This window comes from Bombus bifarius, unplaced genomic scaffold (genome assembly GCF_011952205.1).
Source record: "Bombus bifarius isolate JDL3187 unplaced genomic scaffold, Bbif_JDL3187 scf7180000008028, whole genome shotgun sequence".
NCBI classification, from domain to species: domain Eukaryota; kingdom Metazoa; phylum Arthropoda; class Insecta; order Hymenoptera; family Apidae; genus Bombus; species Bombus bifarius.
In genome coordinates, this window is record NW_022884400.1 from 676,837 (window position 1) to 693,012 (window position 16,176).

The 16,176-nt window shown below is 36.3% G+C and overlaps 1 protein-coding gene across 37 annotated transcripts in view; it reads right to left on the reverse strand.

Annotated features, from left to right (window-relative positions):
* LOC117207356 (calcium/calmodulin-dependent protein kinase type II alpha chain) overlaps positions 1–16,176 on the reverse strand; it is a 152,655-nt gene that overhangs the window by 30,670 nt on the left and 105,809 nt on the right. For 25 of the 37 annotated variants that reach the window (XM_033447479.1, XM_033447480.1, XM_033447484.1 and 22 more), the window contains exon 11: positions 9,593–9,682. The exons of the other annotated variants lie outside the window; for them this stretch is intronic. In XM_033447479.1, the coding sequence (XP_033303370.1) occupies positions 9,593–9,682 (90 nt within the window). The remainder of the gene's footprint in view (positions 1–9,592; positions 9,683–16,176) is intronic. 37 annotated transcript variants of the gene reach the window in all.

Consider the following 16,176-nt stretch of genomic DNA (forward strand, 5'->3'; position numbering starts at 1 on the left):
TGTGCGAGATCGTTGCGTTCTCTACGATGACGACGATCTCTCGTGTGCTTGTCGCTCTCTAAAGTGGACGATGCTTCGCTAACGTGGCACAAACTAATCTAACTTTCTAGATGGCTAATCGCTACTGATTCGCTCGCTAGTGGAAAACGTCGTGGTGGTCTAGCGAAAGTGAAGATGCGCCGCGCGAGAATATGGTTCTCGAGAGACTGTAGATGGTTGACTCGACACGAACTGGAATTGCTCTCCTCTTGAATTTCCATACAAATAGTGGTTTTTACAAAATCTACAAAATTTTTTTCATTTTATTATCAATTTTGTATAATCGGACAAAAGCAATGGTTTCCTCTATGAATAATTCTAAATTATAGCGCGCAAATATTACACAATTATTTTCGCTTCCAAAAGGGATATTTCTTTAAAAAAGAAACAAAGAGAATTATATAAAAAAATAAGCAAAGAAGAACGAAGAATGGAGCATTTCCAATTCAATCGTCAGCCACGAAGAGAAGCCTCTACTAAACAAATTATGAATATCACAATTTCCCTTAACCCAAATGAAAGAAATAAAATTTCGAAAATCTGAAAGAAAACGTAAAAGAGAGAAAGCTTGATGAATGCTAGAGAAAACGAAGAGGAAGCGAAAGCGGCGCGAGAGCCGATATCCTCGTCAAACAATCGATAATTTATTCGTTTAATGAAATTTCGATCCCTTGACCAAATTTTTCCTTTCCAATTTCCAATTTTCCCTGGTCGGTCGTTAAAATCACCGAATTCTATTATCGAGAATTTACGTTAACCTGGAGAATCGATAGGAAAATCTAACGTCTCGATCGAATTACAGGCGAATACGTGAGCCGCCGAATTTCGAATACGTATCCAGGGTTAACGGTTTCCAGCTAACGTTCGCGAGTAATTTCACCACTCCATTATCCGAGTCCGACTTTCTCATTGTGCCACGCTAATTGCACACCAGTGGATAGCGTAAGCCATGAAACGAGAAACGAGAAACGGCGGTGGTCGCTATCGAGACTTTTAATAAACTCCGCTCTCGCGAATTTCCATTCCAGCCGAGAGCGAAGAAAAAAGAAATGTTAAGCATTTGGAAGAGGACACGAAAATTGAGAAGCTAATCGCGTTGAAAAAATTCTAATTTAGAAGTCGTTTTGAGGAAAGATTAGCTGGAATCGTCAAAATTGCGAGCGTCGATAAAAAGAGAAGAACGGCGATCGCAGACGGTGGTGGCTGCACGATTATAGGATAAATTTTTGTAAATTTTCCTGAAAAGCGATTTGACGGATTTTCCGAGTACCGAAGTGCGGATTGTTTATGCAAATTCATATTTTTCTCAATGTAATTACACTTTACTTTAAATATCTTTTATCTGTTTGTATCAGTATTTTCCTTCGATATTTTACATGTATTTTCAAGTTGGCGGTATTTTGTAAACTTTAGAATTCTTTATATTTTTTCAATTTTAAGTATAGATGCATAAACATCCGCAGTCTAATGATTGTCATTGGAACTTTGCCTTGAAATTGACTTTCAATGGTTAACATACACTGCTGATCGAAAGTTTGGAATCAAAATTTAAGACACGAAGATTTAAAAAATTGTTTAAACTCAAAATGAGTCAAGATTCGTAGAAAATTATTTAGTCAATCATTTACCACAGAAACGATTATTAAATTAGCAAGAGATTCGATATAAATACAACTATAAGAAAATGAATCCAAACCTTTGACCTGTAATGTATTGTACAAATCACGTGAATTTTCAATCATTAACACGTTTGTTGTCCGAGAAGAAAGTCTCCGAAATTATTAACTCATAGTTTCGCTCATAGAATCAATACATAACAAACAACAGCAATAAACAAACAAATAAACGATAAATATCTTACATATAAATAACAGTGTCGATTTAAGGACCTAAATTTCCGTATTATAAAAAAAAAACGTTTCGATGAGAGGACAAATACGAAGTACTCTGATCCATATATAGCTGACCGAACAGTAAACGTGTCAAATACTGACCGAACTCTGTATATTTCCAATAACGATACTTCTGTCTGACGCAATACCGTCTGATACTACTTGAACTGCGCCATCTGACCAATTTAAATTCGCGCTACTGGAAATACGATAAACGCTGGATGTTCCACTTGACATTCGTAAACATTCGTGTTCAGGTAAGCGTGTGGATCGTCGAAGATGGCTTTGAAACACGAAAATATTCGTAGCCATGACGTTTTAAAAACGGAGAGACAAACATTTCGCGCCCCTCTGTGAAAAAGTGCTCGACGATTAAACGTCGATAGAGGAATCGTAAAATTGCAAATTGTTGTTTACTCGAGATTAAGAAACGAAACCTTATGCAGGGTGTTTTAATATACGAGACATATTTTAGCGCTGAATAGGGAATTGGATTGAGAAGGTTTAAATAAAAGGAGCTGTTTTATTATAATCTTGTTTTAGAATTTCAGTCATTTTTAAATTTAATTCTCTTACTCTGGATATATATATACGTGTGTGTCTATCGTTAGAAACACTATGAAAAGATCTAGAAGAATTAAAGGCATATCTTTTTGTCAAAATTGAAAATGGTTGTTTCAAGGATTTTAGCACAATGTAAAGTATATTCGTACTGTCCTACTTATACATGAAATTAAAAAAAAAATATATATATTGTAATTAGAGAAGGATCAAATGGAATATACGATAATATTATTCTTTTCATAAAATTTTTTTATCTTTTTTTGTATCCCCTATTCACCACCTGAAACACGTCTCATGAAACAACCCGCATAATTGAATCCTGTCGACGACATTTGTGCGATATTGTTCTGGTCTCACATCGTATACAATTGTTTTACGCACCTTATGGTTGTACGTACGTGTTATGGATTTGTGAGCATCGTGTATGATCGGACAGAAAAGAGCGATTTTCTCGATCGTTCCTCGCGTAGCTGCTCTATGTATTACGTATAGTGTTGAGACGGAAGAACGTAACATGTGTGGTTGTTTGATCTTGTGATTGTGATACTAGATCGTTTCATAAGTCGTGTTCTTGCAAATTGCTGCTTTTATTCTAATTAAGAACGCAGTTTTGTCTAAACCAATTTGTAGATGTCACTTTTTATTGAAATCTGGAAAATATATGTATATTGATCGTTTAGTTTTAAATGAATCGAGGATGAATGTATATGGATAGTTTCTTCGGATTAGATCGAAAAATAAAATAAAATAAATAGTATTTGTACTGAATATAAATTGATATTTCTATGAAATAAAAATCCAAAGATCTTTCCTATAAATTCCGAATCGATCTATGAATATTATTTCCTTTTATCCAAAGTACTATCGAAATTAGTATTTATTAAATCAGTAGATGATCGAAGACTTATGAAATGATTCGATATTCGATGTTTCCACAAGCAATTTCTGTTCCCAATATTATTTCCAAAAATTGCAAAGCTGCTTCTGGAAACCTCGACAAGATACTACGAGTAAAAGTGTTATATCTATGTGTGACATATCGAAAGCGAGTCGCTTGCTGTATGTATATGGCGATTAAAATTGAACAGTGTCAAGGGACAGACTTACATCGGGTGTTAACTAAAGATTATCTATTTGTGTTTCTAAATTTACTCTGCTAAAAATTATCTACCTATTTCATTAACTATTATCAATCTTGTCGATTTACAAATTTCCATTAAACTATCGATAAAAAAGTGAACAAATTCACGATTCAGAATTTTTCGAAGAATATTATTATCATTCTCGATAGAAAATATGTAATTCCAACCAAATAAGATTAGAGCTTGCCGCGGATTCTGATTTGCATCGAAGGAATCGTAAACAAGAGGTCGACGGTTTTAGTGCTCCGTAGTATTGCCGTTTTGTGCTCGAGTGTACTTGTGTCTGGCTCGAGAATCAATTCACTCCGTGATAAAGTGTCTGAATCTTGAAAGCGAATGAAACCCATTGACTGCCAGTGTTTTCGGTGTATACGGAATAGGGGAAGAAACTTGGTTGCATGCACGCCGAGGATCACCAGGATTGTACTCTCGCGTTCTCTGCTTGTTCGATAAGAATTTTCCATTCATCGAATTCTGTATGATTGCCACGCGACAATTTTTTGCCTTATTTCAAAACGAGAATGGAGCGGTGCACAAATTTTTAGATTCTAGATTTTTTAACCTTATAATTTCGCATGTTCGTCACTTTACGTCAATTTTTCTAATCGCATCTGAATGCGAGCATGGTGCGAAAAGAAAGTTTTTAGGTTTTAAATTATTCGAATTTGCTACTGCGTATAATTATCGTTTGGCGGGAAATTGTTTAATTTCATTTGAATACGGGAATAATGCAATTTGATATAACTCTATGTAAAGAAGACTTTTCGTAAGAAAATCTACATGGAAGAAATATCTATGAAAAATTCTGTTGAAGAGAAAGCAAAGAACCAGAGAGATGTTTTTAAAGAGAGAATTACGAATTGCACTCGCGAAAGTACAATCCTGTAAAAAGGTCTTGAATGATTCTGCTCTGGCAATGTATGCGAAAAACGAAGGCTTCCAGTTCCTCCAAATATACCGCAAAGAAAAGAGCAGTTTAAAGCTGACCGAAGGGAACAACTTTCAGAAACACGTGGAATAAAACATTTAACCTTATAAAGACGATTGATATTATTCCACATGCTTTCAAAAAATTTCAATTCCCCTAAAATTATAAAAGATATAATCAAATTACTTTTTAATGGTATTTTTTCAAATTAGGCATTTCAACTAAATTGAAATCGAATCAAGGAGCGTTGATTAAATTTTTTCTAAATATCTCTAAATTGCACAGTGATATTAAAATAAATTTTTACATTATGAAATATTATTAATCTACTATTACAAGTATCCAAGCAAAGGAACAATTTTTTAATATTATGGAATCGAAGGATGCTAATTAAATTAATAATAATTTTCATAATAATTAAATTAACAGTTCAAGCAAAAAGATAACACCGAATATGAAAATACCCATCGAATATCAAATAACTAAAAAGATTATTCTACAATTACTCTTTTACGATAATGGAAATGTCTCGATTCTCCCAAAAAATCTTTTGGAAGCATTCAGGAATATCCATCGTCAAATCGAAAAATTTCTCAATAACTTCTATTACTTTTGCTTCTGTTTCTTATGCATAAATGAGACTGCTATGATCAGTATGATCGTGTCCGAGTGTGTAATCGATCATGATCAACGAGAAGTCGTGAAAGAATAGATGGTTAGAATAGAGAGTTAATCAGGAACGGTTCAGCGACAGCTCATTAGGGCGGGTTTCGATGGTGTACGATAACGAAAACTCGATGGCTAGAATTTAGGTCGACAGAAATACAAACTGTACACGGTTTTGAGTGTTACCTCAGTAGGCGAGTAGTATACGTCTCTGCTGAGTAGTGGTAAGTAGACAGAGCCGTTGACAGGCGACGAGAAGTAGTTATTACACATACAGTCAAAGATTTACTAAGTATCAGGTTATACGTATACGTTCACGTGGGTTGAACGAGGCAAATGGATATAGTCGGATGCGATCGCGTTGCGATAAAGAGGGTGTGTTTGATCTCTGGGCGTGTTAGTGAGTGTAATTTACATGGTAATGAACTTCAGCGACAGAAATAGTTGAAAGAAGTACAAGAGACTTTGAAAGTCTTATGGTAGAATAGATAGAGCGTTTGATTTTTACTAGAATGATTACGGTTCGAATCTTGGAATGTTAGAAAAATTTTAGTACTTCATTTTCCAGTGTTTCGTTGGCTATTATAAAAAGAGAATATTAGTGTATATAGCGATGTCGCTGATAAATATTGTATTATATTTAGTAAATTTAGGTGTACAGTTGGATATCTTAAAAGTTAATGTAAAATCGTGGACTTGAATTCTCCAGTTGTAGAATAATGGAAATGAATGGTTGTCACCATAGAATAGTAATGAGATTGGTGAATGTTAGTAGAACTGATAAACAATAGAGTATTGACTAATTGTAAACTAAATAAATAATTGTCATTACAAAATAGTGAAATCAAGAGATAGTAGAGCCATTAATAACAGAATTGTGGCGAAATGAATGAATAGAGTGAAATCAAGAAAGAATTGAAATTCCCAAGTGGGTAAAAATGATCTTTATCGCAACGTACAGCGAAAACGACTATACCAAATCCCTTAAAAATTTGCAGGGAACGATCTTCGGTAGTAGAAAGATACGATAGACGAACAGACTATAATACAAGAAAAGAGGAAATCCGCGGTAAAGCGGATCAAAAGTAGCGATACACAAGTGTGTTATGCGTCTACAAAGAAGCGAAGAGAGATAGTTTCGTGAGAAAGATATAGTACAGCTTCACTGCAAATTCGGTGGGCAACGACGAGTAAAGCTCTCTACCTTTCAACAGTAAACACGCTCCTCATGGCTGCGCTATGGAGGTTCGTTCGATTGCCGCTTATAACACGAGCTTTATATAAACATGAATTTAATCCGGATCCTTTTGCACAATGAGATTAATTAACTAACAACGTTACTGAATATACTAACGATAAATAATTATAGCGATTCTATTGCCTAAAAAGCTTTTTACTATTTAACAATTTTCGCGTCAAATAGCAAAGTGAAATTATCCGTATAATTTCATTATCAAATTTGTAGCTTGTAAAATTTCGTTAACAATGTTGGTTCAATTACGCAAAGAGACCCAGGAAGATCTGTATCCTTGAACAAATTTCTCGAAATACCTTTAAGAATTGATTAAACGAAATAAATTTCGCTCAAATATATTCCAAATCCATTGTATCCGGTTGAAAAATAGTATATAACAGTATACGAAGAATTTATTGCAAAGGAAAAAGAAAGTTTTGATGGGTAGGAAAATGAACCATTATAAATGGTAGTCTACAAAGTAAAGGCTGTCGCGCAATCGACGAACCTCCGCGACAGGTTTACCAATATGCACATGTATATACACATGTATGTCTATCGGTAATCGGGGCACAAGTGTACGCAAATATAAGGTGGATCGTAGCTGGAGAGGGCAAAAGGTTGAAAAGGGGGGAGGGACGGAGTAAAGCAACGAGGGGGATACTTAACTACTCGAGCTATTGTCCAACGATCGATTTGCACGTGAGCAGGAGTACTATCTCTCTAATAATAGGCCGATATGCGCGCGCAAGGCCTGCTCGTGATTTCGTTATGTTGCAAAGGGACCACGAAGAGATTTTTTTATCGAATTTCCAGAAAAAAACCATTATACCGATACACGAACTATATTTACTCCACTTCAATTAAATAAAAAAGAGAACTGTCATATAAATAACCGGGGAGACGTAACCGACCGAAAAATTATCGTCGGTTTCCAAATTATCTAAGGGTGGATATTAAGGATTTAATCAATTCGCAGAATACAGGGTCGTTAAGAAAGGAATGGATGGTTCCAACACTTTGCAGGTAGAAAGAAAATTGTCGAAGAAATTGAAATATATCTTGAATTAGCTTACGAATTAATACAACTTAGATATATATCTTCAACAATTTCTTTTTTAAGCAAAACGTTTGAACTATCTATTTTATTTGTAACGTATAGACTGTGGATGTTTGTGCAGTTATGAGTTACAAACAAGTATAAATGTGCAAGAATGAACGAGAATTAATAGAAATGCGTTATTTTCGACATTTTGTACATATATACTATTTTCGTATCTTTCTTGCATACTACCTATATTATCTTTACGCTCTACTGGTTCCACTTTGATGACGCTGATAAAAATAAGAACAGCAAGAAGGCTAATATGTATAAATAATTTTCTTTCTGAAACACGACTATCGTTTGCAAGAAACTTCGTTACACCAAAACTGTTGGTCTTGTTGATCGATTCTATCGAAGAATTCTCTAAAAAAAAAAAAAAAAATGAAAAAAAATAGAGAATTATAATATCCATAAATCCATAAACATCCACAATCTAACGGTAACCCTGTATATCCACTCGCTATCCTTTCCACTATTGTCCCATGACACGTAAAAAAACAAACATCGGAAATAGTCTAAAAACTGGATTCTCGACCGCCACGATAGGCGTTTCGACGATCGAAAAGCAAAATGTAAATTCAGGTGCAATTATCTTCGACCGACTCCACTGGGGAAGGCCACTCCGTTTTGGATCTGGCGGTGGCAGTGAGAAATCCAGTTATAGCCGCGCTTCAGGCGCGAGTAGAGCGGTAAATTCAGATTCGATCCATTAGCGGAATCTCGCTGGGAGAATTAACTGTCCCGGTTCAGGGCTCGAACAATTAACGAGTCCAAAAGGCTGTGAGCAGCCCGCGCCGCGTGTACGCGCGGAATACGCGCGCTGAATCGTGCCGAGCTGATCGAAACCGATCGTTGTTCGATCATCGAAGGTAACTTTGGGGCCAGGCTTGAAAACTCCAGGTTACATTAGAGTCGACGAATAGCGTTACTCGATCCTGGCCTCTCGCGACATCGCCAATTTCCGATAGCAAGTTCGAGTTCAAACGGATCTCGAATCTATCGAACCGTGCTACTGGCTGCATCGATTCTTTTGGACGCTGCAACTGCCATGAATTCGTGCACGAGAGAATTTTGAAAAAAAGTAATTATAGTTGCGAATTTTAGTGAAATTTCAAGAAAATTTTTTGGGGATGTTGAATCTATTTATTTCGAATTTTAGTGTTTCTCTTTTCCAATACTGATTGCCTCGAACAGTTGATATTAATCATATTTTGTTCTATGGTTTTTACACTAATTGCAAGGGTGGCGTTAAATATTTCTAGAAAAATTCTCGCTGTAATGCCTAGAAAATTAATCATAGTATTTTGTAGAATTGAAAATGTGAAACACGAAGGAATGATTCTAAAAATATTCCATCGATCTCAAAGTATCAATTAACAGAGTATTTTTCTTTCCATAAACACGAAAGAATGAATTTACGATATGTTAAATCCATCCTTTGAAGATTCACCGCAATTATCAGTATATCGATCCCAATATTCCTTAATTACCAAAACAATATTTACTAGTAAACATAATATAAAATGTTGTGCCCCAAAATTTCACTATCACTCTCAAGATAACAACTATAATACCTCTTGGTCAGCACCAAAGATCGATGACAGCCTTCATAAAGCCATCCCAAACTCTCAACTCGTTAATAAAGATAACAGACATTACAGTGAAAATTTTACTCTGATCTCTTCGATCAGCCACGCAGAATTTCAAGCGTACACGAGGGTACGAAACGTACCAAAGACACGAACACAGAAAGAGAGAAGTTGACACCGCGGGAGGCACCTTTTCGGTGCGGCCAGGTTCCTAGAAAGATTCGTGACACTCGTGGGTGGCATAAAATCAGATATCAAACTGGGTGCATGTATCTGAACGATCTTCTAGAACGAGGATCGTCTCCCTATAATTTCGGGGAGGGGGTGTTGTGAACCGGGGACAAAACACACGAAAAAGAGGGGGAGGCTAGAAGAGAAGATTTTCTTTTTTTTTTTTTTCTAGAAGTGACAGAGGATTTCTGGGTGGTCCTACCTTTCACGTCATCGTCCTCGATCGTTGTGCTGCTGTCGGTAGATTCCTTCACCTGAGAGCCATCGCCCTTCTTCGTGATGATGCTCCGACCTGGAGCACGCAGAGCGTTTCAGTAAATCGGCATTGGCTTCGTTGGATAATGAGCGGAAATAGTGATTTCAGAGATAGACAAAAGTAGAGAGAGAGAGATAATAACAGAGTGAAAGAAAAGAGATTAGAATAATTGGCAGAAGTAAGATTAGGCTGGTGGATGTTTGTGGTTAATTTTTGTCTCAAGGACGGACCATAGCGAGAGCACACACTTTGCACGAGGCGATCGCAGGATCGATTTTGAGGATTTTTGGAGGAGTAATTGGGATTCGTCTGAGATTGAAGAAGGTTGAGTTTCTTTTTTTTTCTTGGTAGAGGTTCGGAGACAGTTTTGGTGAAGATTGTTTTTAGCGATCAAGATAGACACGTGTCTTTAGAGGAGGATAGAGAATTCTTGTTGATCCAATAGATCGTTCGATTACTTGTTAGGCTGATTGGAAAATTCTATCGCTAGGTTTTAACTTTATTTGGGAATTTTCAGAAATTGCTGCTACATAATACACATTTACATATTTTAATTGTCGAAACATGAACTATGGAAATTGACTGCTGCTGGCAATTTCACGTAGAAAATGTTTGCAACGGAAGTCGTAGAATTTTAATAAAATAAAAATTAAAGATTCAACGTGCAATCACAAGACGACAGAAGATCTCATAAATAACAATGATTATTCTATTAAAAATCAATCAATAATATATAACTAACATTAATACGAATTTTATATTGAAGATTAATTAACGCAAATTCCAGTTAAAATAATTGATCTCTTTCCATTCATAGAACAAAGACAATAGAATTTCCTAATCAACCTAGATAACGGGAAAGCTGTGAAACAATCGTCAATGAAGTGCATAGAATGACATTCTACTTTGAAATTTCGAGAAATCTGAAATTGTGCTGAAACGTAGCTGCCATCAACAAGTGCACATTTTCGTATCTTTGCCTTGTAAAAATAGCGAGGCGATATAAAGAAGCCGGAAGAAAATACGTTGAAGAATTGATCGAACGGCTAACGTCGTTGAATACGATCTTGTTTGGGCGCTTCCTTCGAGGAACAAGAATTATTCTATCAGAAGCCGTTCCCGTGGAAACGCGCTCTAAAGAGCAGTAAATGTCGCGGTGAGATTGGAACGAAGTTGAGGCAACAATGGGGGTGAGCGAATGGGAACCACCTATCCTCCATTTACGTGCTTCCTCCTTTCTTTCTTGTTTGACAAAGGACGCTCGTTGATTATGGAACGTCGTCAGAAAATTAAATGTTACAACGATGCAATAAGAATTTTTCTGTAGAAAGGAGGAAACGTCGTACAAATTCTTTTGAAGGGTACAGAAAATTTGTATTTTAACCCATTCGAGACCGATTTCTAATTGAAAAAACATATTATTAGGTATTATTACGAGGTTTCAAGGGTCGTGATGTTGCATTACTTATTTTTTTTTTTGTATTGGAAAATGTGATTTATTCAGATTTTTTCATTTCTTGATATTAATGTTTCTTAATTCTTTTATTTATTAATCCTTATTTATTCGGATTAGTCGCTTCTTTGTCAGAAATATTTCTAAATACTAAAACAACCGATAATAATTAAAATGGAAAACTCGTATCAAAGCAATAAAAGGATACGAAATAAGCTTCTATATAAATTTTAGAAAAAGTTACCCAAGAGCCTAAAAATGTACCGTTGTAAATTTAGAAAGTTTCTGTGAAAAATTAAAATTACCTATTTTGATCATTTCAACAATTAATTTTGCATAATATTCTTTGCAATATTTCTTTTAGATGATTTATTTCTCCGACTGCCGACTGACAACGATAACACGAGTTTCTTTCGTGTGATGTAAGTGGCGCGTCACCATGGTTTCGAATGGGTTATGCAACGAAATTTCACACGAGTATATCTCGATCGCTAGAATGAATTACAGAGTTGAAGTTTGAGAAAGAATCGAGAAAGTATAGAGAAAAAAGACTTCTAGGGGGGAAACCTTCGACGTCGAAGAAACTTCGACTTCGTTCGGTTCCCAGAATGGTCGAAGCGATGTCGACTTTCCATCGAGATCGACGTAACGATACTTGTAAAATTGTCTGGTGAAAGCTAGTGTCTCTAGAAACTCACCTTATCATGTTATAATTAATAATACATATAAGGGACACGTAACGTTAACTATCACATCTTCAAGGCAATGAAAATTTCTCATAATTTAACCCTTCCAGAGACAATTATATCTCTTCTTCGAAAAAATTACTTTCGATGAATTATTACTAAACAGAATACATTTCTTTCAAAGTATTTCGTGAACTAAAAGTAAGATTGTTTTCATGGAAAACAAATATTTTTATTATCTATATTCTACTCATTCTACTCATCGATCATGAAAGGGTTAAAATTCAAAAAAAGAAGCGATTCAATTGACTTCTATCGTTACATCGATCTGGTCATCTACAACAAGAAGATCCTCTATCCAATCGTCCATGCTATCTAATCACAGTTCCACGTTTCCAAAAGATTCGTCAGGCAGGGGACTTTGAAAGACAGACAAGAAATAATCTTAGATGATTATTAGATCTTAACTAAGTAACAGATCAAGTAATCTAACTTTCCAGAGGCAGCAGAAGCTAGATAGAAGATGGATGCAGACCGCACAGGAGAAACGAAGAAGAAGAAGAAGAGACAAAGATGAGAGAAGACGCAGAAGAAAGGAACAGGACAGAAAACATGAGAGAGTGAAGGAGAATGGTTTTTCACAGGGTTTTATGGTGTAGAACGTTAAAACAGTGCATCGTGTTCTGCATGCGAGACAAATATCGTGATCAGACAAAATTGGAGCAACTCTGCCGATGCTCTCAAGACGACGTATCGGTGCCAGGAGAAAGGGAAATAAAAAAAACAATGGTTCTCTCGTCTTTACCTTCTGATGGCTCCTCTCGAGAGCTCGGCTTCGTTCCGTGCCAGCGAAGCGTCGCAACGTTTCACAAAAACGAAAGAAACAGGGAACAGAAAAGAAAGAAAAGAATAATGGTACCATAATTTGCATGCTGAGCGGCGTGCGTTTGCGTGTCGAAATATTTTCGTTTTTCGGGGGTAGAACATTTTTGCGATGGTGTCGTGGCGAGTTAGGATCGACAGGCCAGTTCTTTGGCGGTTTTCTATTCGATTTTTAATTGCTGTATAATTCGTGTCATAGTACGTGTCCGATGAAAGCGCTTTTATCAAAGATTAACTTTCGATAGTTTTATCTGTGTAATATATTCCTCGTGGTTTACATTACTGTATTTCTCAGCTTGTTCGCGATGTAAATTGTGGAACCAAGTGCTATCGATCGTTGAGCACCTCAAAATAATTACAACCGATTAAACGATGCTTTAACGGAAAGTTTTGCTTGAATTACTCAAAGGTGTTACAATTAATCTACTTCTGAAATAATATAATTATTTGATCAAATGAGTTATTAATTACTTTAAGTAATATTAATTGCAACATTAATCGATTAAATGATACTTTCAGGTAACGTACCTTTTCATGATTCGAGTTACCATAAGCTGATACTCTTTTTCGTCGATTGATATTACGATAAAAACGTAGCTATCCTAGTCCGCTACAAAAATACCACAGCCAGTTGATCAAATTATTCATAAATTACTTCAAGCAATATTAACTACAATAGTGATCGATTAAATGGACATTAAAGAACAATCCTGCCCCGTAATTTGAATTACAATAGATTGCTATCTACTACAGTTTTCATGGTCGAGCCATTCCACGATAAATAATACAACAGTTCATTTGCCCTGCAGATAACAAAAACGCAATTCTCCTAAAACAACTGGCTGATAGGAATATCATGCTAAAGAATTCATCGGTGAGTGTCAATTTATGGTAACTCGTCGGTGGGAGCATGGTGGTTTCCGAAAGCTTCTACGAGGCGTGTCCTAAGCACTCCCCTAACTCATAAAAAAAAGAACACCCCTTAACCTTGCTTCCACCTTCCAACGAGCGCCTTCCCTCCCATCCTATCCAAAATTCATTACTCAACCCGAATTGAAACGGCCGTTATCCGGAAGCTTTCACGGGCTTCACCGGTGCTCCCATTTTTTTCAATGAAAACTAAGGAAAAACATTTGTACGTAGATAGGAACCTGGGAAATAACAGTGGCGAAAACGCGCGATTCTTTCCGCCCTCTCGTCACGAAGGACGAAAAGAAAAATTGAATCACGCGAGAGAACGCCAATTATTGCGAATGTGCGAGTCGCCTCGAAGAAGGCGAATCGTTCTTGTACGCGCCTCTTGGATAATTTACCGCTGGGAAATGTTGGGAGGAAAAATGGCGGGAAAGGATGGAGGGCACTCGGTTCCGACGTTAGTATAAATATAACGAACGAAACTCCTCCCTGGCGTATAATATCCGTGTACTTTCGGGGTTGAACTCGAGTTACCGGAAACCTCACGACTTCCACGCGGTCCGCACGGTGTTCTTATCTACTTCCGCCACCAGGCTTCGCTTCCGCCGAGGCAACACCGTTTCACCGTTTCCTATGATTTTATCCTTTCCTTTATTTTAATGTGCTGTTTTTTACTACGTTATTACGGTTAGTATCGTGTAATTGGTATTACCAGTGAAGTAACGTCAAGGATATAACGTATAATAAATATAATATCGCGTATGATTGTTAGGGGCATATATAAAGCACTTGTATAATTGTCCGTAGACACGAAAATTGAATTTGTTACTACCTTGAACTTTTTTCCTCTGAATTTTCATTTTAATGACATAGCTTTGAGAAGTACGTCGGGATGTTCTTCGATTTTTTGAAGGATTAGCCAATAAACAAAAAGACTCGCCAATCCAATTTGCCTGTGAAGGATTAATTCTTGTAGTAGTATTAATCAATATAGTTAAACATCCTATTAACATCGTACTTGTTTTGGTTTGGAGATTGAAACAAAGTTAAGGTATACTTCTTATGATACTGTTCGAGATTTTATCATTCACGTAACAGGCGTAAATATTTAATTGATTTTAAAACATTGTTATATATTTTTTTCTTATTAAGTAAGAGGATTATGTACTTAAACAAATGAAGTAGAAAAGAAAAAATAATACAAGTAAATTAAATAGCAAAAGGAGATATCGGTCGATTTCAGAACGATTATTTTATCAAAAATAAAATTCATAGAAATGAAATTGTACGCATTAAATTTTCTAAAAATAGTTTCTATCATATCTTTGTAGAAGCTTATGTCTCCTATATGTGAACGCGGAGGGATATAATGGGAAATAACACTTCCACCAGGTATTCGTGAAATATAGATAAAGTTTCGAAATGGAATTTTCATCGGTTCTTCGGAAAGTTTTAAAACTTAAAGGGAGGAGGTCTCTGTCAGAAATCGAGCGGAAACTCGTTGCCTCGACGCGAAGGAACCTCGTAGACGGACGTTTGGTGTGAAAACGACCCTTTCCGCCGTGCTGCCTTTCCGTTGATAAGAAATGCGAGCAACGGGGCTAGACAGCGGAGAAGCAGGCGTGAAACGAAATAAAAAAGAAAGCGAAGCAGAAAGCGCAGCCATGCCAAATGCGACGCGAGAACGATTGTTCGTGCGGAACATTCCTGTCTCGAGTCTCGTTCTGAAATTGTTCGTTTAGAAATCACCTTATTCTCGCGAAATAATTTGCAAATTGTTTCCATTCCGACTCAGACCGAGAAAAATCTCGTTCCTTTAATTTCGGGATAATTTTTCCACGAACAAACAAACAAATGGTATTTTTTTCTCTCTAAAATGTAGACAATTTTCCTATGGATTTCTAAATCTTTGATTTATTAATTAACTGTATATATGCTATGTAATGCTCTTGAATCATTCAGATCTTTCTATTAAAATCTAGCTGCATCGATAATTTGTTCTAATGGAAGATTTTGTCACTCGACATATTTTTATTTTAAAAATCTATTGTTAGAAACATTTCTAGAAGACGTTCTTAGAAATATTCCATTCTAGAAATTTCGTAGCCAGATCGATCCTCCGATTCGGTATTCATCAATCATAATTCAAGGCTAAATTCCCCCACTGCGTCTTCGTCATTACGTGCCACAGAAATTCTAACATAGAAATTTCACACGCGTGCCATAAGCGGCGATAAAATCGTTAGCAGCGGAAATCTGTCGACTTCTCAAGCTTCTCAAGCTACAGCTAGCGGTAAGGATAATGCAAGGAAGAAGTAGTGGGGGATCGAAATCAACCATGATGGTAATAATCGAACAGAGAATCGGCCTAATTGTTTCGAACAGCGTAACAGAACGATCGACTCGATTGTATCGGAATTTCCCACGAACTGTATCGTTTGTTGTTCGATTAGAGCCTTGTAAGTCCAATTCCTACGTATGTGTATCATATGTATATGTGTATGAGTGAGTGATGTGCAAGCACAGCTTATCGTTTATCGATTAGATGCATCTTCTTTCGGTTAAGAGGCGTCGAAAGAGCTTTCTTTCTTTAT